The 24767-nt window shown below is 42.0% G+C and overlaps 1 protein-coding gene across 4 annotated transcripts in view; it reads left to right on the forward strand.

Moving 5' to 3' along the window:
* The window catches only part of LOC129707520 (tumor protein D54-like), a 48196-nt gene continuing 23429 nt past the window's right edge, over window positions 1–24767 (forward strand). The window contains exons 1-4 of one of the 4 annotated variants that reach the window (XM_055652631.1): window positions 1–147; window positions 4208–4317; window positions 11044–11192; window positions 20152–20211. In XM_055652631.1, coding sequence (XP_055508606.1) covers window positions 129–147; window positions 4208–4317; window positions 11044–11192; window positions 20152–20211 — 338 coding nt within the window. In that variant the 5' untranslated portion in view covers window positions 1–128. Of the gene's footprint in view, window positions 148–4180; window positions 4318–11043; window positions 11193–20151; window positions 20212–24767 lie in introns of all 4 variants that reach the window. The other 3 variants (XM_055652630.1, XM_055652634.1, XM_055652633.1) reach the window with 3 other exon arrangements.

Below are 24767 nucleotides of genomic sequence, written 5' to 3' on the forward strand. Positions count from 1 at the left end.
GGGCAAGGCGGTCGGCGAGGGTGACGTGGCGCCGGGATGACGTCAGTGCGGGGCAAGGCGGGCGTTGACGGTCGGTCAGTGTGAGTGAGTGAGGAGAGAGCGGGGTCGCTGCCGTCCTCCCTCCTGTCATGGACGCTCCCAGCCAAGGTACCGGCCCTTCCACACCCCCCCTCTCCCCACTCTGTCCTCCTGGTGCAACTCGTAGTGTTGTGGAGAGCGGGGCCAACGCTCCGGGAGGCGCCTAGGCCTGGGCGGGGGGCCGAGGCTGCAGCCCGCAGCTTCTTGTACGGCTCAGGCCCCAGGTCTAGGCCCCAGGCTCAGGTTCAGGCCCCAGGGCCAATTCAGCCTCAGGCAGCCGGGCAGCAACTCCCGGTAAACGGGCTACAACACATGCTCTGGAAGTTTATAAAGTTGGAATGTTCTTTAAAATCCTGCCTGTGGCCGCTGGCTTTGGGTTGTGCACAGATTTATTTTGTCAGTGTACATGACAGACTTGTCACCGTGCATGATAGACTTATCCGACTGTACATGACAGATGTATTAGTGTATCTCATAGCCTTTGTTAATGTGAATCTGTGGAATTCTCTGCCACAGAAGGCAGTGGAGGCCAATTCACTGGGTGTTTTCAAGAGAGAGTTAGATTTAGCTCTTAGGGCTAAAGGAATCGGGATATGGGGAAAAAGCAGGAATGGGGTATTGATTTTAGATGCTCAGCAATGATCATATTGAATGGCAGTGCTGGCTTGAGGGGCCGAATGGCCTACTCCAGCACATACTTTCAATGTTTCTATGTTACATGGCAGACTTATTTTATTTGTTGGGGTACATGACATTTAATTAATTTGTTAGTGTACAACACTTATTTTTTATGTACTTGGCACTTACCTTATTTGTGTACCTATTAGACTTATTTGTTTGTGTACATGACACTTGTTAGTATACGTTACACTTTATTTTCAAGTGTACATAGTAGACTTATTTTTGTTAGATATACATGATAGACTTATTTTATTAGTGTACAGTACATGCAATGTATACAAACAATTATTTGGAGATGGAATGTGGTTTTTTTTAAGCTGCTTGGGATTGCAGGTATTTGCATGTTTGGCAGCTTGCTTACAGATATATTTGTTGTGTTTTTATACATTGCATACAGACAAATAATTTATATGTGGTGTTGGAATATATTTTTAAAAAACCTCTGGGATTGAAGCTATTACAGATGTTTGTTACTATACATGCACTTATTTTAATCGTGCATGGCATTGACATTTCTTCATACATAAACAAATTGGACAAAATGGATATGAGGAGGTTGCAAAATATATAACAAGTTTGTGATTTGTTTCCAAGTTGGTAGCATCTATGTTGAATATTTGAATGTTGCTTAACTTTTGTTTGCGATTGAGAAATTATTGTACTGCTGTTGTACGTTGGAGAAAGTTTTGGATAGAATTATTTTACTGTTGGTGAAGTGGGTGTGGCTGGTATTGTGTAGGAAGGAAATGCAGATGCTGGTTTAAACCGAAGATAGACACTAAAAGCTGGAGTAACGCAGCGGGTCAGACAGCATCTCTGGAGAAAAGGAATAGGTGACGTTTCTGGTCGAGACGCTTCTTCAGACTGAGTGTCGGGGGAATGGGAAACGAGAGATATCGATGGTGATATAGAGAGAGAGAGAGATATAGAACAAATGTCGGTATCATGATTGTTCCCTCTCATTGGTCTGATGAGGTTAGATACAAAATGCTGGAGTAACTCAGCAGGACAGGTGGCTTTTCTGGAGAGAAGGGATGGGCGACGTTTTGGGTTGACACCCTTCTTCAGACTGATGAGGTGTTTGAGCCATCTTTTTGAATTGCTAGTTCTGGTTAAAATTAATTCACATTGTTACTGGTAGGGAGTTGGATGCAACAAACGATATTTTAAAGTTAGGATACCATTCAATATCTTCTCTTTCAAACTCCGTTACAGAATCTAACTGTGATGGCTTTATTAAAATGTTGTTTCGAGCCTTCAACAAATTATCTTCTCACAGTTTGCTTCTTCAGTTGTAGTAACGTTCAAATAGTAGTGATTTTTTTTTAAATTCCAGAGAAGCTGTGACAACACTGAATAATATTTGCACCTTCAGCTGTGAAATGGAAAATCCCTGACTGGAAGCATCATTTCATTTCCCAATACTACACACAGTTTATTCTAATTTGTATCAGTAATTGGAAACACTGCTACAAACAAATGAAACCTTTGTACTTTCATTTATCTATGTTCGTTCTTGCTGTGCTGACCTCTGCTGCGATTTATGGCACCAGTTGTCTCTCCTTAGTCTCTTGGTATGTCCAAATGGAATTCCAGACATCCAAACATCCCACGTAAAATCTGCTGACTGAGAGCAAATCAGGCACTGTTATATCTTTCTTGTGTCCTTCGTAACTTCAGCAAGTGAAAGAAACCGACCCGCATGTGTATTTTGCCTGAAGTTTTTCTGTGTTTAAAGATGTTTCCAAAACTTTCATAAGGGGCAATAGCTATAGATTACATTGTAGATTGTACTGTGGTGGGTCTTTCACCCAACTGACAAATAATATGCAGAGTGATTGTAATGTATGACAAGTTCATGTCAACACTGTCCACTCCATGTAAGCAGACTGGTTATAATGGGTTTTAGCCGAGTTGAAAGCAACCTTTTTTTGCATCCAAACACCTGTTTACTCATTAGCGTGGGTCACAAGACAGATTTAGGATGTGTAACCCGTGACTGGCCCAGGAAGCATGCTGTACCCGTCCAGCTACTTAATGTGTTCATTGTGAGCTCAGCTGTTCAGACTTGGGGAGTTTGGCTGTTCGAGGCCAAGTGTCAGGTTGATTTTTTTACTTGTGAATTCACTTTTGAGATCTGCAAGTAAACTTTTTGAACAAAGTGTGATGCTTAATTTCTCCAGTATAATCTGTGGCAAAATTGCCATTTTTCAGTTTCGACAGGTGTTCTTGGCATTTAGACCATTGGAAGAAAGTCTACCTATTCCCTGTCTTATGTATGTGTGGGGAAAAATCATGTCCAAACTCATTTGATTATCGTTGACAATGAAGATTTTGCAGCAGGGTTACATTTTAAGCAATTGGACGTTCTTCCGTGCTTTAAAGCACAATACAGCAGAAAAAGGCCCCCCTCTCTCTCCCCCCCCCTCCACCCCCTCTCTCATTCACCACAGTCATTGAGAGTCATACAGCACAGAAACGGGCCCTATTGCCCAACTAACCCATGCCAACTAAAGTGCCCCATTTATGCTTAATTGCCCACATTTGGACTATACCCCTCTAAATCGTTCCTCTCCATGTACCTGTCCAAGTGTCTTTTAAATGTTATTGTACCTACATCAACTACATCCACTGGCAGCTCATTCCATATGCCTGCCACCCTCGTGACAAAACATTGAGGTTCTCACTAGATTATTTCCCTCTGTCCCCAAGTTCCTATCCTATAACTCTTGATTTCCCCCATGTTTGGCAAAGTACTTTGTGCACTCACCCCATCAATTCCCCTCATGATTTCATGGACGTCTATAAGATCATCCTTCAGCTTCCTGCACGCCATGGAATAAAGTCATAGCCTGTCCAATCTCTCTCCGTAGCTCAGGCCCTTGAGTCCTGGCATCATCGTTGTATGTCTTCTCTGCACTCTTTCTAGCTTAATGACCACCTATCAGATGAGATTCCCATACAGCTGTTTTAAATGACTGCTCGTTTCCAACTCTGTCCCCATATTCAAGGCTCCTCTACTAATGGAATCCATTATATCTGCCTTGTCATGTCCCATTGGATCTCGCATGTTTCAGTATCAGTATTTCTCTATTTTTAAACTTTCACCCCAGTAAGGAAGACCTCTGCGCCATTTGCCTTAATTACATGATACACCCGTATATAAATATATACTAACATTAGATTCCTATTTAGTGAGGTAATCCCTTCTTTGCTCTCTTTCCACGTGTATCACTTGGTGCTCAGGATCCTGCTCTGTTGACGTCATGGAAGGAGAATTTCTTGATGACCAGCTTGCTCCCAGCTTCGTGGACACAGTCGTACCGAGTTGCCAGCCAGGTGTGTTGTGCTTGGGTTCACTGTTGCAGTTAGACTAGTTGCTGGTTGTTTACTCGTTTGTTTGTTTGATTACCTATGACAGATATCAACCTTAACTCTCCCAACAAAGGTCTGCCTGAACACATGATTGATGTGCCTGTGGATACCCCAGCCGGTGGTGACGGAGTGGGTGTGCTGTCTGAAGTGGAAACGGAGGAACTAAAGAGTGAACTCATCAAGGTACAGCTTGAATGTTGGGCAGAAAGCTACATGCCGTGGGATAATTTAAGCTAACATTTCCAACGTAGAATTTTGGGCAGCTTTAATCCTAGATTTATAAACCATTTTAATAGATTACAGTAACGCAGCTGCTGCCTCTTGGCACCAGAGACTGGGTTCGACCCTGACCTCAGGTACAGTTTGTGTGGAGTACTCCCTGTGATCGCATGGCTTTCCTCCGGCTGCACCGGTTTCCTCCCACATCCCAAAGGCATTCAGATTTGTAGGTTAATTGGCCCTCTGTTAAATTGCCCCTCGTGTGGGAAGTGGAATGGAAAACTGGGATAATGTTGAACTAGTTCATTCATTCATCATCGTTGAAAACATTAGCGACCCAGTGGTGCTGGTTTCCAATGGGAACGGTGACGGTCGCACCGCACAGCTCTGTCCTCCAGTTCCTGCGGCGGAAGTCTGCAGGAACTGGAGGACAGAGATGTGTGGTGCATCCGTCACCGTTCCCATTGGAAACCAGCACCACTGGGTCGCTAATGTTCTCAACGATGGAAGTATAGGATTTTGGTGTGTGTATGTGCTTTATCTTTGTTTCTTACAATGCCATGTACGACAGTGATCGCAACTTCTACTGAAGTGAGGATGGCCGTTGGCTCGCTAGAGGCTCATCCGCCCTTTGACAGGTATTGTTTTTGGTCCTGCTGGGGGTCCACAGTCCCCTCCTCACTTTGCAAACCAGGTGGGGGAGACGGTTTAGTTGCCGACTATCCGACCATGGAGCAGGTAGCTAAGAGGCAGCAGCTAAAGAATAAATGAAATTTAGCACAGATTGCTTATAATTTGACACTACAGCTTTCAATAATATTCATTGTGTTTGACTGTAATTAATTAAGGAGCTCAATTAATATGTATACCGTAGCTTAGAAATATGAAATGTTTACTGGAATATTCTGTGAAACAAAATATTTTTTGTTCCATTCCCATCGATTGAATGAAGACATTTCCTTGGTATTGATGTGATAGTTTTTGTTATTTGGCCATGTTGCAACAAGACTTATTGCTGTGGAATTTGAAATTGTGCAAAATGCATTGTTGATTAGGTATGTTGGCATAATATTTAATGGGTCCATGATATGTAAATATCTTCCCACCCAGTGGAATATCCTGATCTTGGAAGCCCAGCAGCTCATTTCCATTTGTAAACACAAAATGGTGGAGTAACTCAGCGGGACAGGCAGCATCTCTGGAGAGAAGGAATGGGTGACTTCAGTCTGAAGAAGGGTCTCGACCCGAAAATGTTGTCAGTCTGAAGAAGGGTCCCGACCTGAAACCTCACCCATTCCTTCTCTGCAGAGTTACTGCCTGTCCCACTGAGTTACTCCAGCATCTTGTCTATCGTCGGTTTAAACCAGCATCTGCAGTTCCTTCCTGCTCATTTCCATTTGACTTCCTTAATGATTTGTTCAGTTATAGTCAAAATGATTTTGTTTTTTACACATTTACTTGGTAATTGGCAATAGCATGTGTGACTGGTCTTTTTATAACCAGCCAACATTTATAAATTCATTTTTTTCCCTTGTTTAATTAAAAGCTAAGAATTGGGTCATGGGTATTTTTCACTTTAAGTGTAGCACCTCAATCACTTAGCGTGAATGAGAGAAATTGTTTACAGTAGTTGTGTATAACGTCAGAGCAATACTCTCAACTTAGAAATTATTTGGAGTTTGAAGTTCAAATAATCTTGTTTTACAACAGCAGAAAGTGTGATCCATGCTTTTACAAATGAGAATTGAAGAAAATATTAAAAATTTCGCACAGATGACGTTTGCGTTACTGTCATACAGGTAACAGAAGTTTGCTTTTACAGAATTCGCAAATCGCCACTCAGAAATGTAAGATCTGGAATTGAATTCATTTTCGTGCAATTTATGTATGGGGGACTTAATGAACAGTTTTTTTTCAATTCTCATTTCTTGATGTGGTTTTGCGTTACAGAAAATTGCGATATGAACAGTTTTCTAGGATAGCAACCCGACTCTACACGCCATAATGTGGTGGTACCTGTACATCTTTCGTACAGTATTGGGTGCAGGACTGTTTGTCTTTGGAGATGGTGCAAAAGAGATTTACCAAAGCACTGCCTAGATGAGAGAGTATGATGTATAAGGAGATGTTGGAGAATTTTCCAGTTTTCTCTGGAGTGTCAGAGGTTGAGGGGAGACTTGATAGAAGTATATACAATTATGAGAGTCATCGATAAGGGACACAGACAGAATACTCGTCCCAGGGTGGAAATGTCAAAGATTGGAGGGCATAGATTACATGTTGAGAGACGCAATGAGTAAAGGAGATGTGGGAGGACAACTTTTCTTTTTTTTAGAGTGGTGGGTGCCTGGCGGTGGAGGCAGATACTATAGTGGCATTTAAGAGGCTTTTAGACAGGCACATGGATATACAGGAAATGGAGGAATATGCATCACGTGTAGGCAGCGATTATCCATTTCACTTGGCATCATGTTCGGCATGGACATTGTGGCCTCTTTTCCTGTGCTGCATTGATCGATGTTCTATTACAGGATATTTTAAGTGTTTCCTTTCTTTCGGCCTTCAAGCCGTGCACAGCTAAAATCACTTTTGGCCTTAATGACCAAAGTGCAATTATGTTTTAAAGGAATAATGGATTTCAAGGGGATCAATTGATTAGCTTGTTTTCCTACGGCCCTTCAGGGGCTGCTATTTGCTGCTGAGGAAATGAAATTTGCAGCTGTTTTATTGCTGGCTGAGTGGACTGGCCTCCTAATAGTTTTCCATTAATGACAGCCTGTTTGGTAGCAAGGAAGGGAAGCTAGATGTAAATCAACCTGATGTCAGTTCAAGCTTGATTGAAAGAAATGTAGCACGGTAGAAATATTGTGACGATTTTTTTTTTCTGGATTACAAACGTCTTTGAAAGATTATATTGGCCTAGATCTCCCTGCATAATAACTTAATCTGTATGCTCATGTTGAAGCCCAGTCTATGTATCCCCCTGTAGCATCACCTCATGGATCCCATGTTAGTTTACAAATGGTCTTTGACTTTAACAATAATGGAGGTGCTTGCAATTGGATGACAAAGATACATGTACTTTTTATATTAGGTAGACAAAAGTGCTGGAGAAACTCAGCGGGTGCAGCAGCATCTATGGAGGAAAGGAAATAGGCAACGTTTTCGCCGAAACCCAAAGGAAATAGGCAACGTTTCGGGTCGAAACCCGAAGGGTTTCGGCCCGAAACGTTGCCTATTTCCTTCGCTCCACAGATGCTGCTGCACCCGCTGAGTTTCCCCAGCACTTTTGTCTACCTTCGATTTTCCAGCATTTGCAGTTCCTTCTTAAATACTTTTTATATTATTTGGCTTGTCTCTTTGTGTGCTTAGCTGTCTAAATGTTTATTTTGAAATGTAATTGTATCATTGTTAGCTTTTAAACGTAAAGACCTCAACGTAAAAACAATTTAAAAATCAGGATTTGGGCATTAGTGCCTCCATATGATTTCCATTTGATAATTACCTCAGTGCCATGGCTCCAATGTTCAAGTTCAAAAAGCACACATTTAGTATTTTGTGTTCCTTTAGTGTCCATGAAAACCTATGATTTCTGTCAAAGAAATTGTCAGGTATATGAAGTACTGTGAAAAGCTTTTTTTTTTTGCATGCTAGCCAATCAGATACGGTATAATATACCATTCCAATCAAGTTAAACTCAAGTACAATAGAGCAAGGGAGAAGATACAGTGCAGAATATAGTTCTTGGCCTTGTAGCGCACCATTTCCAGAGACAACGTCCGATGTCTGCATTTAATCGGACAGTGTCTAGCTTAGTGTGTTCATGTATTTTAAATAAAGTTTTCTGGGACTCATAAAACAACATGAATCCCCAATCAGTACCCCGTTCCTGCCTTCTCCCCATATTCCCTGACTCCACTATTTTTAAGAGCCCTATCTAGCTCTCTCTTGAAAGCATCCAGAGAACCTGCCTCCACCGCCCTCTGAACCAGAGAATTCCACAGACTCCTGTAATTTTAAATGGATTTTTCAAATTTCATTAGAACTACAGGAAGCATACTAATTTGTGTTTTGTTCAGTGGTGGTTTAGTTGTAATTCAAATCTTGTGTACAGCAAATGTTCTCTTCCTCCTGATATCCGCTGTGTTATTCTAATGTCAGTGAGGGTGATGTTTCCAATTATCTTCAACATGCCCAAGCCTTCAGAGAAGAAACAAAATATCCTGGATTTCAGTCCAGAGTGTTGCCCATTGATCACCATCAATATAAAAGCATGCACACGTGTCTGGTGGGACCAATGAAAGTACAGTGGCTTGCAAAAGTATTCATACCCCTTGAACTTTTCCACATTTTGTCACGTTACAACCACAAACGTAAATGTATTTTATTGAGATTTTATGTGATAGACCTACACAAAGCAGTGCATAATTGTGAAGTGGAAGGAAAATGATACATGGTTTTCAAATTTTTTTACAAATAAAAAACTGAAAAGTGTGGCGTGCAAATGTATTCAGCCCCCTTTATTCTGATACCCCTAAATAAAATCCAGTGCAACCAATTGCCTTCAGAAGTCACCTAATTAGTAAATAGAGTTCACTTGTGTGTAATCTAATCTCAGTATAAATACAGCTGTTCTGTGAAGGCCTCAGAGGTTTGTTAGAGAACATTAGTGAACAAACAGCATCATGAAGCCCAAGGAACACACCAGACAGGTCAGGGATAAAGTTGTGGAGAAGTTTAAAGCAGGGTTAGGTTATAAAAAAAATCCCAAGCTTTGAACATCTCACGGAGCACTGTTCAATCCATCATCCGAAAATGGAAAGAGTATGGCACAACTGCAAACCTACCAAGACATGGCCGTCCACCTAAACTGACAGGCCGGGCAAGGTGAGCATTGATCCGAGAAGCAGCCAAGTGTAACTCTGGAGGAGCTGTAGAGATCCACAGCTCAGGTGGGAGAATCTGTCCACAGGACAACTATTAGTCGTGCACTCCACAAATCGGGCCTTTATGGAAGAGTGGCAAGAAGAAGCCATTGTTGAAAAAACGCCATAAGAAGTCCCATTTGCAGTTTGCCACAAGCCATGTGGGGGACACAGCAAACATGTGGAGGAAGGTGCTCTATCAGATGAGACCAAAATTGAAGTTTTTGGCCTAAATGCAAAACGCTATGTGTGGTAGAAAACTAACACTGCACATCACCCTGAACACACCATCCCCACTGTGAAACATGGTGGTGGCAGCATCATGCTGTGGGGATGCTTTTCTTCAGCAGGGACAGGGAAGCTGGTCAGGGTTGATGGGAAGATGGATGGAGCCAAATACAGGGCAATCTTGGAAGAAAACCTGTTAGAGGCTGCAAAAGACTTGAGACTGGGGCGGAGGTTCACCTTCCAGCAGGACAACGACCCTAAACATACAGCCAGAGCTACAATGGAATGGTTTAGATCAAAGCATATTCATGTGTTAGAATGGCCCAATCAAAGTCCAGACCTAAATCCAATTGAGAATCTCTGGCAAGACTTGAAAATTGCTGTTCACAGACGCTCTCCATCAAATCTGACTGAGCTTGAGCTATTTTGCAAAGAAGAATGGGCAAAAATTTCAGTCTCTAGATGTGCAAAGCTGGTAGAAACATATCCCCAAAAGACTTGCAGCTGTAATTGCAGCGAAAGGTGGTTCTACAAAGTATTGACTCAGGGGGGCTGAATACTTTTGCACGCCACACTTTTCAGTTTTTTATTTGTAAAAAAATGTGAAAACCATGTATCATTTTCCTTCCACTTCACAATTATGCACCGCTTTGTGTAGGTCTATCACATAAAATCCCAATAAAATACATTTACGTTTGTGGTTGTAACGTGACAAAATGTGGAAAAGTTCAAGGGGTATGAATACTTTTGCTAGCCACTATATATTTGTTAACCATGAATCCTCCCCCAGCATAGAATCCTTTTCCATTTCCTGTTCAGGTCAGCACATGAAAGGAAGGAAATGCGTAGTTGCTCGTGCCTTGTGAATTCCAACATGCATGGGTGGAGACGGGAAGGAACATAGAGTGGGAAAACAGTTCCCTGGGCTAGTCACAGGATGAAATTGGGGCAGCATTCACCATTTCTCCTTCTGCTTCAATCCCCTGGGTCATTCCACTAAAACATTTCTGCTTTTAAGTTTTCTATTGGGGAGGTGTCTGAGCAGCATTTTGCTCCTAAATGTCTCTATTCTATTGAGCTTTTCACATTTAGTTTATCTCTTTTTTAAGTGGGATACAGTATTTCTGCCGTAAAAACCCTGATCTAAACGTTGAAAGTTTGTAGAGCCTTTGGATATATTCTGCACTCTGTATCTTGCCCTTTGCTCTATATATTGTACATGAGTTTAACTTCATTGTATTTATGAACAGTATATCTGATCTTTTTGGCTAGCATGCAAAACAAAGTTCAATAATGTGACAATAATAAATCTAAGCCTAGAATGTGGATTTGGGGTTATGACTACATCATCTATGATCTTATCAACTTGCACAACTAACTAGTGGAGCCAAATGGCCTGAGATAAACTTTGTTTTGGCATGTTTAAATTATGCAAGTTAAATTTATTGAATGCATTTACTTTTGTACAATTGCAAAATACATTTGCAACGATTCACGTGTTAAGGAATGCGACAATAACTATTTTTTGTTTGCGCAGGTTGAAGACGAAATAGCAACACTGCGGCAGGTTCTTGCAGCCAAGGAAAAACATGCTGCAGAGATCAAACGAAAGTTGGGGTTAACTACTTTTAATGAACTCAAGCAGAACCTTAGCAAAGGCTGGCAAGATGTGCAAGCATCCAATGCGTAAGTTCCTGGAACACCTGCATTTTCCCCCCTCTTTACTGAAAATAATCTTGCTCACGGTATGACTTTGTCAATGCTCATTTTCCAGGATGTATTTAGAGTTGCTCTCTGTGAACTGGTGGTTACATAGAAACGTTGAAATCTTGCACATTACCATCAGCCGCTTTTCTGATCTTCAGATTACAACGGTTAACCAAAGTGTACCACTTATGACATTTAGAACAGTTGACATATTTGTCACACACCAAATCATTTAAGATTTGAGATAGTGGGCCAAGTGCAAAGAACTTTCTATTGTGTTCTGTCAATGTACTTTAACCCTGATATCTGTTGAATTTTGTGACGAATTTTGTGATGTCAGCTCCTTTTTTCCCATGGTATGATTTTAGATTTTTGACTTGAAATTAGAGGAAAATAATCACAAGGTGATCAGAACCTGCTGATTAAATTGGAGGGAATGAGACGGTAGTTATTGGAATGTCTGCGCAGTGAAGAAGATGCAGTCAATGGTTTCCCTGCATTTGCATGGACAACACTTATTGTACACTCTTCTCCCGCTTGCTCTTCGCGTTGGCGAACTGATGAGGAGATAGTATTTATAAAACATTTTCATGCTTTCTGTACAAAAGGGGTATGTTACGCCTGATGCGTAACTAAGTTTTCAGTGGGCTGTGAAGTCATTGTTACTACTTAACAACCTCTGGCTGTGGGACTGAATGGTCGGTTGTTGTACCTGTATATTTTAAGGTTAGATGCTCTAAAAAATCACTCTTGATCTTTGTTCAATTTTTTTCTTTTACCACCATGTTTAGTTACTTTAAATATATATATATATAGTTTATTTTTCTATGAACTGCAGCTTAGTTGTACAGTTGTACAGGGTCTTGGTGAGACCACACCTGGAGTATTGCTTGCAGTTTTGGTCTCCAAATCTGAGGAAGGACATTATTGCCATAGAGGGAGTGCAGAGAAGGTTCACCAGACTGATTCCTGGGATGTCAGGACTGTCTTATGAAGAAAGACTGGATATACTTGGTTTATACTCTCTAGAATTTAGGAGATTGAGAGGGGATCTTATAGAAACTTACAAAATTCTTAAGGGGTTGGACAGGCTAGATGCAGGAAGATTGTTCCCGATGTTGGGGAAGTCCAGGACAAGGGGTCACAGCTTAAGGATAAGGGGGAAATCCTTTAAAACCGAGATGAGGAGAACGTTTTTCACACAGAGAGTGGTGAATCTCTGGAACTCTCTGCCACAGAGGGTAGTTGAGGCCAGTTCATTGGCTATATTTAAGAGGGAGTTAGATGTGGCCCTTGTGGCTAAGGGGATCAGGGGGTATGGAGAGAAGGCAGGTACGGGATACTGAGTTGGATGATCAGCCATGATCATATTGAATGGCGGTGCAAGCTCGAAGGGCCGAATGGCCTACTCCTGCACCTAATTTCTATGTTTCTATGTATGTTAGCCACTCTTACTTGTACCATCATTACTGAAAATTAGGAATGCAGTAGATATTGGAGAAACCAGTTTACTAGCGGTTTGTTTCTTTTGTCGCTGACCAACACTGGTTTATTGCTGACAACAAAATACAAGCCTGTATTAGATTCCTTATCCATAAGATGCTGGACTCATAATGCTGGCTACGCTATCAGATTTAAAAGAATAATGAACAGATGTTTAATTTAATGGAATCGTGGCTGCAAACATATACAGTTACATTCAGATTAATGAATGGATTGCAGTTAATTTTAGCGTATTTGTCCAAACACGGGGTACATTTAAGGTGACCATGTCTACACACTAACTGTAGAATATTTGATTGAATTGTTCTTTTACGAATAGAAGTTTCTGTTGAAGTTGTGATCTTTTGGTGAATATGATGCAAACATGAATCTGACTTTTTTTTCCAAACATTCGAGTCTGAAGAAGGGTCTCGAGCCGAAACGTTGCCTATTTCCTTCGCTCCATAGATGCTGCCTCACCCGCTGAGTTTCTCCAGCATTTTTGTCTACTTTCTTTATTCAAACATTTGTGCTTTTCAGAAATGTGCTGTTGATTATTCTCAAATCAAAGTCATCGTGAAAGGATAAATTAATTTCAATAACTCCTTCATCATTCACTTCCTCTTATATTTTTGCGTTCCAGAAGTGTTCACATAAGATCTATTTTTTCAAACTGTTTGATGCAAATTTCATTCTTGGAATGCTTTAAATGACTCCTTCTATGTTTTAGAGTCATTAAGTTGTAAACTCTTCGACTTGTGTCTCTCTGCAGCATGATATGTTTCGGTTTGAAGTGCTGTGGAGTGAATTTGGTCAGTGTAAATGCTAATGTAAATGAAATGTAAATGAGGGTGAGACTTTGTTTCCCTTGCTCAAAAGTCACTTCTGTTGGATTATCCAAGAAACTGTACCGAGATAGTGATGCAGTTAATTGATTTTTTGGGGGGTTTTGCCAATGTCTAAAGAGTGGAACACTGGAACAGTTCTGAATGCAAAACAAATGATACAAATCTTGCTTCAGCCTCTTGTTCTGTCGTATGTCTTTTAGACCTGCAGCTCCGTTGAGGCGAGCCAGGCCAACGTGTCATCGTCCAGGTCAATCAGACCTCGTTCACCATTCGGTGGCCAACTGGTGTTTGGGGCAACTGGTGATGATGTGCTCCACTGTCTGTGTTGGGCCCCCACACTCGCAGGAGGCGCTGTTTAAATATTGTAAATGCAATGTCGTTTAATATTGAAATAAACAGCTTCAGCTGTTTATTTCAATATTAAACAACATTGCATTTACTGAGGGAAGAATTTATTAGGAACAGGAGCTCTGTTCCTTACTTTCAGGATATAGTTATCAAATTCTGTGGAAACAGTATTCTGCAAGTATACTGCGTTCTTGAGCGAGCACTTCAATTTTTGGCAATATAGGTATAAAATTGTTTTAATGTTCACAAAACAGCATTTGGAATCTGTAGCCCAAGGTTAGTATTGGTATTCAGAACTGTGACTTTCAGGAAATGGTATCAATGATGCATTATCTTTGACAGTTGCTTGGTTACCAAGTTTGATTCTTGAGTTGCGATCTTCCTGTGCTATTCCATTAATATTTGCACAACTTGAGCTCAATGCAACTTCCCTCAAAACCATGGGCCAAAATATTATCTGCAACAGGCCTTTAGTTTACTGCATAGCATTCTGATTTTCACAGAACCATGTGGAGGGTGTGCAAGGTATTGTAATCACACTTGCTTGACTTGCAAACAGTATTGCACCTGCCTTGGAAAAATACTCCCAAAACCTTTCTACATTCCCAGTGGATTTGGATAATTTCCACTGAAAGCTGGGTGCGCACGCAATTATCTCAAAGCATCAGATGTTCTCTGCTTTTATTGGCTTTGTCATCTATGCCCTTAATTATCGGGTGAGTCATTTGTTGCCATAACACTGCTCTAAAGATAGTTGCCTGAAATTCTGAAAGTATGCATTCTTTTCCTTTGTATTTTGTGTTTACAGTGTTTGCATATTTTTTATCTCATTGTCTTAATTTGGAGCTTGTTGGAGATTCAGATTCAAACTTTATTGTCATTGTGCAGTGTACAGTACAGAGACAACGAAATGCAGTTATTATAAATGCAGATCAATTATTGGTTTATATCTTATGCATAAAAATGTGGAAATTACTTTTCATGTCTGTGCATTTATGCCAATAAATGAATTAACAGGACATTGGCCTTAAGCCAGAGACTTGTGTCATACAGAATCAGGCCCATGTCTAAATCAATCATTTTGCCCACGCAGGCATGCGATCTGTATCTTTCCAGGCCTTGTCCATTCAAGTGCCTGTTAAATGTCTCTTAAACTTAGTGATTATATTTAATACCACTACTCTTGGCAGTGAGTTCCAGATAACATGCACTCCGGATTTTAAAAACAAATTCCCTTAATCCATCCTCTCACTTGAAACCTAAGACGTCTTGTTTTTGATACCATGAGCAAAAGATTCTGACTCTCCACCCTGTCTCTGCATCTCATAATTTTATTTGCCTCTGCACATCACCTGCCTGTCCCCTTAACACCAAGGAAGACAAGCCTATCCTATCCAATCTCTCCCCTTTTACGAAAGACCACCACTCCAAGGAACATCCTGGTGGACCTCCTCTGCACCCTCTCCAGCGTGACCACATTCTTCCTGCAGTCCCAGTTTAAGCAGTTTAAGAAGGAACTGCAGATGCTGGAAAAATCAAAGGTAGACGAAAGTGCTGGAGAAACTCAGCGGGTGCAGCAGCTTCTATGGAGCGAAGGAAATAGGCAACGTTTCGGGCCGAAACCCTTCTTCAGACTGATGGAGAGTGGGAGGGGCATCCCCCCCCCCACCTCCCACCCACCCTTCAATCATGAAATCTACATCTGTTCTATTTATTTCCTTTAGTGATATATTTATTTCCCCTCTGAAATTTTAATTGCAACTTTAACTATCTAACTAGAAGCACTGAGTGTATTTTGAAATAAAGATGGTTGTGAATACCCAAGTAAGTATTTGAGTAGATGCCGATCGAGGTACTGAAGAAGGCAGGTTGTTGTCACATTAAATCAGTTCTTGTGAAATGGTATTCATAGCATTTGGTGAGTAACCTGCTGTGATGATGATTATTCTTACAGAAATGTAACTCAGTGAATTCCGTGGGAGGTAATTAGCAAAATAAAGGGAGGTGCTTGCATTTGTGACTCTTCTTCAGATGCAGACCATCTGAAGTGTTTCACAACCACTGAATTATATTGGCATGTAGTTCTGTTCCAGGTCCTATAAGGCCATATAGAAATCTGCCCCATCAAAGAAACTGAAATTAGTGACTCAATCATTCATTTTTTGTAGGAAATATTGTAAGCGTGTGGTAATTAATCTGTATCGGGGAGAACAAAAACGATTAATTCTGGAATTTGAACAAGGAAATTATGTGTGAGAAAGGCCATAGGCCAGTAATGCCCTCGTTGTGCTCATAAAATTATGTAATTCACATTTTGGTAACATTAAAGCTTGCATCTTGTGTGACCTGAAGCGCAACTTGGAGACCAAGGCGTTGATCATGTAGGGAGGAGCTCATAGAAATGTTGTGAGATATCTTGAGGTGAAGCATTACTCCAAGATTGTGAACAAGTTTCTTCAACCTCAGACAGTTGCCAAGTGAGAGCTGGAGACTGCTACTGGGGAGGAGTACCGCCCTAGTGTTGATTAAAGCAGTGGCTTTTATAAGTGACTTAGTTAGTGAAGGTTTTTGATTTTCGCTACTGGATGTTGGACTAGCTGTTTCATGTTGAAGACAGTGGAGGTGGCAGAAGACATGATGAGATAGTGTTGCCAAATGGTATGGGTAAGAACATGATGCCATGTTCTTGCTTGAAAGTACCAGTACCCACCTAATCCAGGAGAGATCCAATTCACCCAGAGAGTTGTGAATTTATGGAATTCCCTGCCACAGAGGGCAGTGGAGGCCAAGTCACTGGATGGTTTTAAGAGAGAGTTAGATAGAGCTCTAGGGGCTAGTGGAGTCAAGGGATATGGGGAGAAGGCAGGCACGGGTTATTGATAGGGGATGATCAGCCATGATCACAATGAATGGCGGTGCTGGCTCGAAGGGCCGAATGGCCTCCTCCTGCACCAATTTTCTATGTTTCCAACCCAGCAATGAATACAGGCCGTTCTGGGGTGACAAGGGATCTCTTCGTAACAACTGTCTGTTAACTGAAATTTCACCTCAAGTCAGACATGTCCATTTTCCATAGCTAACCATATCATGTTCTATAATTCTTTCATTTCATTGAATGATCAAGTTAGTACTACCCATAATTAAACTTATGCAATGTATATACCGTATCAAGTCATTGATGAATACCTAAACATTGTATTAGGGTTCTCGTTACTAACATGAGAAATGCATGGGAGAATTTGTGCAAAGTTGGATTTCCTTAAATCTGTTTGCTTGTAACTGAATTGGTTGTTAACCGTAACTACTCAAGGCTTTGTCCTTTGGATTTGACGTGTGATTACAGATCATTTTGTGGAACTGAAGCTGTGTGGGCTGAGAGAGGGTGATGGTATTAATGGGGACTAATGTATCAAAGCTGCTGATGTGGTTCAGCTGGTTCATATTCTTAGATATGGTGTGGGAAATGAAGACACAAAGAGCTAGACAGCTGAGATTATGAAAGTGCCATTGTTAAGCGAAATAGAGAAATGCTGCTTCTAGAGGTAAGGGGGAGGAAGAAGGGAATGGAAAACGGAGAAAGAGGAAACATAGAAACATAGAAATTAGGTGCAGGAGTAGGCCATTCGGCTCTTCGAGCCTGCACCGCCATTCAATATGATCATGGCTGATCATCCAACTCAGTATCCTGTACCTGCCTTCTGTCCATACCCTCTGATCCCCTTAGCCACAAGGGCCACATCTAACTCCCTCTTAAATATAGCCAATGAACTGGCCTCAACTACCCTCTGTGGCAGAGAGTTCCAGAGATTCACCACTCTCTGTGTGAAAAAAGTTCTTCTCATCTCGGTTTTAAAGGATTTCCCCCTTATCCTTAAGCTGTGACCCCTTGTCCTGGACTTCCCCAACATCGGGAACAATCTTCCTGCATCTAGTCTGTCAAACCCCTTAAGAATTTTGTAAGTTTCTATAAGAGCCCCTCTCATTCTTCTAAATTCTAGAGAGTATAAACCAAGTCTATCCAGTCTTTCTTCATAAGACAGTCCTGACATCCCAGGAATCAGTCTGGTGAACCGTCTCTGCACTCCCTCTATGGCAATAATGTCCTTCCTCAGATTTGGAGAGCAAAACTGTACGCAATACTCCAGGTGTGGTCTCACCAAGACCCTGTACAACTGCAGTAGAAGCTCCCTGCTCCTATACTCAAATCCTTGGTGGTGAGTGCTGACGGGAAGTGATCGAAGTCTGGTTTTATTTGTTGTTGACATTATGGAAGGTGTCAACGTTATGAGTTGGCACGGTCAGGAAGCTTTGAGGGAGAATTTGATGGGTGGTTATAGAGTTGGGGTGGAGGTGATGGAGGAAAATTGCCAAAATAGGTTGACGCAAGACCTTTTCCAGTGTACTTTTGTGTGGCTACAATGAGGTTCGGAGTAGGGTGAGACCCTTGGAGGAATCTGTACCAGTGAGGGCTACAAACGTCAGGTGGTCTGAATGGAGCAAGCAGTAGCAGTTATCGTCATGTTCAGCCAGATTTCTATCAAAGCCATGTTGCCAACTTTGGTGTGCACAACAAGATCATTTTTAGTTCCCTGCATATTTCAAAAACAGCAAGTTAGCCAACAGAATATTTCTTAACTTACTGTTTATTTCCAAGGGAGGTGGGGCGGGGGAGGAGAGAAGACGTGGACATTAGCATTTTTCCAATATATGCAAAGGTGCATGAAGTAAGTTCAGCGATGTTGGAAACCATGGTGCTGATCAGAGGTAGACAAAATTGCTGGAGAAACTCAGCGGGTGCAGCAGTATCTATGGAGCGAAGGAAATAGGCAACGTTTCGGGACGAAGCCCAAAGGAAATAGGCAACGTTTCGGGACGAAACCCAAAGGAAATAGGCAACGTTTCGGGTCGAAACCCGAAGGGTTTCGGGACGAAACGTTGCCTATTTCCTTCGCTCCATAGATGCTGCCGCACCCGCTGAGTTTCTCCAGCAATTTTGTCTACCTTCGATTTTCCAGCATCTGCACTTCCTTCTTGAACATGCTGATCAGATGTCTTTTTAATCAAGCATGAAATTAGTGGGGTTTTTTCGAAAGGAGATTCGTGTATAACATTGAAGACTGGAAAGACTGAACATTTTAACCTTTTTCTTTTGCTTTTCTCTCTCCCTGAGTAAACCCCACCTACTCCCACCCCACAACACTAAACTGTCATTTATTCCCCCCCTCCCCTCTTTTAACTCCCATCCATAAATTGTGGTGATTTAAGTGCTCCGGCATTAGCTGATAAAGTAGGCTGACCTTTCTCTAAGTTTTTGGCCGTAGGGTCATATGTGTTGTTGATCTAGGCCAGTGGTACTTAACCTGGGGGTCGTGACCCCCTATGGGGGTCATTTGGGGTTTTGCCGGGGGTCACGAAGGGGACACGTATAAAATTATAAAAGGACTGGACAAGCTAGATGCAGGAAAACCTGAATGGTTGAAGTTAAAGCGACGGACCTGAATGGTTTATGGTGTTAGTGATGAATCCAACATAGTGACTATTTCTGAATAATATTTATGACATTGTACAGGACGCTTCTCTTGGAAGGGTTGTAACAATCTTTCTAGCCTCTAATCCTCTTTCAGTGCGCTACCCCGAAATAACCTGTGGACTCATTGATTTGTGGCATAGTCGTGTAGTATGTGACAAGGTCCTTTGGCCTGCCACTTTACTAATTCTGTTTGGGGTTTTTTTCCCCTCCCCGCACTTCCATCAACTTTACTGCTAATCCACGCACCAAGGAACAAACTAGAGTGGCCAATTACACACATCTTTGGGAAAAGAGGAGCATTTGGGAAGCCCACACACTGTCAGGAAGTCTGTGCAAACTCCACACTGGCAGCACTGATGGTCAGGATTGCACTCTGGTCACTGGAGGGGAGGGGGAGGGGAGAACTATGAGTGTACCTCACTTCTTCTCTCCATATCTTCATCAACTTATTTGCCAAACGTTGTTCTGAGGATGTTAGCGATGCAGGACCTTCTAAAAGTGCTTTCTGATCCATTTTTGTGAGGTTAAAATATGACTTAATTATTAAATGGCGGACCAGTAAAGGTTGGAAATGTTTAAATTTGCTCGAGCTTAGTGGTGGCTGTTCAAGTATCCCAGATGTTTGCAGGACGTGTGTAGTCTCCAGCGGTGCTCTCTTGTTACTTATAGTATATCTACAGTTATTTCCTGTGTCTTTCATGATTACTGAATAAATTCTCTTTTCTTTTAGCTATAAAGGCGCGTCTGTGAAAGTTGAAGATTTGAATAAGACAATTACTCAGTCTGAAGTGTGAGTGATCTTTCAATGGTTAAAAATTTGGTGCAGTTAAGTTGGGGATATTCTTTAATTTTGTGTTCGGAGAACCTTGTTTAGTTATTGCCCTGTATTGGGTACAGTTTTGTATAAGATTTGCCTTGCCTTGTGGGTGGCACAGTGATGCAGTGAGTGGAACCATTGCCTCTCAGGTCCAGCGCCCAGGTTCATTCCTGACTTTCTGGATGAGGTTTTGCATGCTCTCCCTGTGACTGCGTGGGTTTTCCCCACATGCTCCAGTTACCCCTCTCACCTCAAAGACATGCTGGCTGGTAAATTGGCTGCTATGCAAGATTTGACATTAACCTAAGCAGGTAATTTTAATTTTTAAGAAAGAAATGCAGATGCTGGTAAAATCGAAGGGAGACAAAAATGCTGGTGAAAAACTCAGCAGGTGAGGCAGCATCTATGGAGCGAAGGAATAGGTGACGTTTCGGGTCGAGACCCTTCTTCAGACTGTCTGAAGAAGAGTCTCGACCCGAAACGTTACCTATTCCTTCGCAACCTACCCTTATTCAGACTGTCTAAAGAAGGGTCTCGACCCGAAACGTCACCTAATCCATCGCTCCAAAGATGCTGCCTCACCCGCTGAGTTCCTCCAGCATTTTTGTCTACCAGGTAATATTAATTGATAATTTTCATCCACATGTAATCTGGTCAAACTGTGGAAGATACATTTCTACCGTGTGTATGGGTTGGTGTTTTGGTAGACCAATATTTTGAGGAGCCACCTAAGGATTAGATTAGCTGAGAACGGGTGCTGTCTGTTGTGAAAATGTTAATTGTTAATCTTGTTAGGCAGAGACCTTCAGGGAAGAATGGCCAGGAAGCAGAGGGTGATGGAGGAAGGTTGTTTTTTAAACTGGAGGCTTGTGATGAGTGATGTTACAGGTGGACTGGGTTGTGTCACAGGGTGGTGAAGAAGACTTTTGGCATCCTGAGCCTTCAGTCAGGGCATTGATGCATTGCAGTTGTACAAGGTGGACAAGTCGTGTATTGAACATTTTCTTTTGTATGTTTATTATGTTTGTGTTTGCAGATCTGTTGTGTTGCTGCAAGTAACAATTTCATTGTCCATTTTGGTACAATAGGTGCAGGGGTAGGCCATTCAGCCCTTCGAGCCAGCATCGCCATTCAATGTGATCATGGCTGATCATCCACAATCAGTACCCCGTTCCTCCCTTCTCCCCATAACCCTTGACTCCGCTATCTTTAAGAGCACTACCTAACACTCTCATGAAAGCATCTAAAGAATTGGCCCCCGCTGCCTTCTGAGGCAGAGAATTCCACAGATTCACAACTCTCTGGGTGAAATGAAATACTCCTCATGCTTGAACTGTCAAACAATTAAACACACCTGATGCTTGAACTGTCTTGCGACAATGCTGTAAACTCTATTCTACCCTCTATCTTATGCTTTGTTCTACTTGAGTATGACTTGATTGTATTTATCTATAGCATTATCTGATAGAATATCATGCAAAACAAAGATTTATACGGTACCACTGTACATGACAATAATCAACCTAAACCTACTCCTAGTCTGGCACTGTTGTGCTGCATGTGTGCTACACTATATCTACAATATATCTAGATGTCACTGCAGGCACCCATTGAGTTACTAATGGTCTAATGGCAGTGGAAATAACTGGAAGAGTAAAAACATGAGCAATATGTGGGGCTGAACCAAAGGTGTGTTGCTTACATGGAAGAAAATAAAGAGATCACTGCAGAAAAGAAACTTTGAAGTATCACAAATAGAGAAATGTGACGTGGTTTATCAGAGAGGAAAAAACCCGTTAAATTTCAGACCACTGAATCACATGTTTTAAAAATCATCCACTTTCAATTTCATGTGTACTGCTATCAGAAACTGGAAACGGTGGCAAAGGATGCAAGAATAATGTCTTCATTTTCATCGTAAATTTGTTTTTGATTTCCATTTTGATTTATTGTTCTGTGGGTGTTTTCATTTAAGTTTGGGTCATTTGTGAGCGGAGCTTTGGATCTCTGTAATTCTTCCGCTGGTTTGATGTGGTACTCAATGCAATTTGCATCATTAGCCACCTAGCTGTTCATTAAAAGTATTTTCTCCTCATCCAGAATTGTAGATCCACCTGCACAGTTCCTTCTGGCCTTCTCTCAATCTATGAATTGCTACCTGCTGATGGGGGCATTGAATGCCTTGGTTTTTCCACTCCCCTCACTAACTCTAAACTACTGCCCCTGGAACTCGCAATATTCTTCTCACTGAGAACCTATCCTGACATTGAGTCTGAAGAAGGGTCTCGACCTGAAACGTTGCCCATTTCATTCGCTCCATAGATGCTGCCTCACCCGCTGATTTCCTCCAGCATTTTTGTCTACTCTGACATTCTTATCATTCTACAAGGGTGGTGCTGTTCTATGCTGGCGATCTCTCTACGACCTTGCAGAAGTCAAACATCAGATTTAGGAGACATTCTTGTACCTCCCTCTGATTGCCCACCCCCCCCCCCCCCCCCCCCCCCTCCCCCACCCATCCTCTCCCAAAGGTTGAATATTAGGCTTTTGTCTCACATTATTGTTTCGTTTTCAAAGATGCAGCAAGGAAACGGGTTCTTTGGCCCACCGAGTCCATGCTGGCCATCCATCACCTGTTCACAGTAGTTCTTCTTTATCTTACTTTCTCATCCACACCTGACACGCTCGGGCCTATTAACCCAATAACCTTCACATCTTTGCAATGTGGGAGTAGACCAAAGCACCTGGAGGAAACTCACGGAGAATGTGCTAATTCTGCGCGGACCGCACCCAAGATCAGGATCACTGTTGGGCAGCATCTGTGTCGCTGTGTTGCTTGGGTTAATGGGCCAACATTTATTGACCTAATTTTCTTAGGAGATCTTCTCTCCACATCTTCCAACCTTGCAGTGCCCCTGGTCATCTCTTGCCCTAGATCCAGAAGCAGGTCTGACCAGGCAGGCCCACTGCACTTAGTTCTTCCTGCATTGACTCATCCTCCCCCACTCCCCCCTGTTCCAGTTCCGACCTGCTAATATCCATGGACCCAATTCTGGAGCTGAGATATTAACTGTAATCGCACATATTCTTTCAGCTCCTTATGCCCCATATTGTGTAGTTTCTAGGAGCACTTGTGTAGGAAGGAACTGCAGATGCTGGTTTGTACTGAAGATGGACACAAAATGCTGGAGTGACTCAGGGCCAGGCAGCATCTCTGGAGAAAGGAAGTAGGTGATTTTTCGGGTGGGAACTCTTCTCCAGAGATGCTGCCTGACTCGTTGAGTTACTCCAGCATTTTGAGTCTATCTCCCAGAAGCACCTCTTGGTTTCATGTCATATCTGTTTAGAGTACAACTACCAGTCCAGACTTACTCCTTCTCCTCCAGATCACTCACAAAGGTTTCTCAGCTTAGTATAATGTCCGAGCTCTTCCCATAAATGAACTGTATGGTATTGAGAGCGAAGAAAACGTTATGGAAATGATTTTTTATTAGAGGCTAATTAATGTAATATTCAGCTTGAAATTACATTAACTTTAAAAAATAGCTGTGATATTGGACAGGGATGTTTATCCTGAACTCTAGGTGAAAGGCTTGGGAATTGTGTGATGTTTTCAGGCTTTTCCTTCTGTTATTCCCACATCCAGTTAATTTAACAGTAAAATGATCTAAGGCGCTTGCCAAATGTTCTGGTCTTGTGCTGTATGAATCATTTACCTGATTGGATCATTTTGTATGAAAACTCCAATTGAAATATTCTGTTGACGAGTTTTAATCCTTGGGTGTGGTGCATAGTTCTGTTGTCAGCTGGTGCTTTGAGAATTGTTCGTTCATTTGCTGATGGCTCTGAGCAAGCTTCAGCTGAACATTGCACAGTTTAGATCAGTCTGAAGAAGGGTCTCGACCCAAAACGTCACCCATTCTCTCCAGCGATGCTGCATGTCCCACTGAGTTACTGCAGCATTTTGTGCCTACCTTCGATTTAAACCAACATCTGCAGTTCTTTCCTACACATTGCAGTATTTAGTTTAGAGATACAGTGCGGAAACAGGTCCTTTGACCCACTGTGTCCGCTCTGACCAGCGATCCCCGCACATTAACACTATCCTACACACTCGAGGGCCAATTTGCACTTACACCAAGCCAATATGCACTTACATACCTGTACGTCTTTGGAGTGTAGGAGGAAACTGAAGATCTTGGAGAAAACCCACACAGTCGTGGGGAGAACGTACAAACTCCGTACAGACAGCAGCAGTAGTCGGGATGGAACCCGGGTCTCTGGCGCTGTAAGGCAGCAACTCTACTGCTGCGCCACCCGTGGCTACCCACAGTGGAACTCCATGAATCTTCATCTTTTCACTTTAGAAAGCTTGACAAAATTGAAAGATTTGTTGAAGTCCTTTTGAAATGTGGAAACTTTAGACATGCGTTTTGCTAGATGAAAAATCCAGCAAAACTGCGTTGAATTGTGTAATATTGGATAATTTTGAAAAAAAAACTTGGTGTTACATCGAAGTGGCTTCCACC

Source organism: Leucoraja erinacea, chromosome 21 (assembly GCF_028641065.1).
Source record: "Leucoraja erinacea ecotype New England chromosome 21, Leri_hhj_1, whole genome shotgun sequence".
Classification (NCBI taxonomy): domain Eukaryota; kingdom Metazoa; phylum Chordata; class Chondrichthyes; order Rajiformes; family Rajidae; genus Leucoraja; species Leucoraja erinaceus.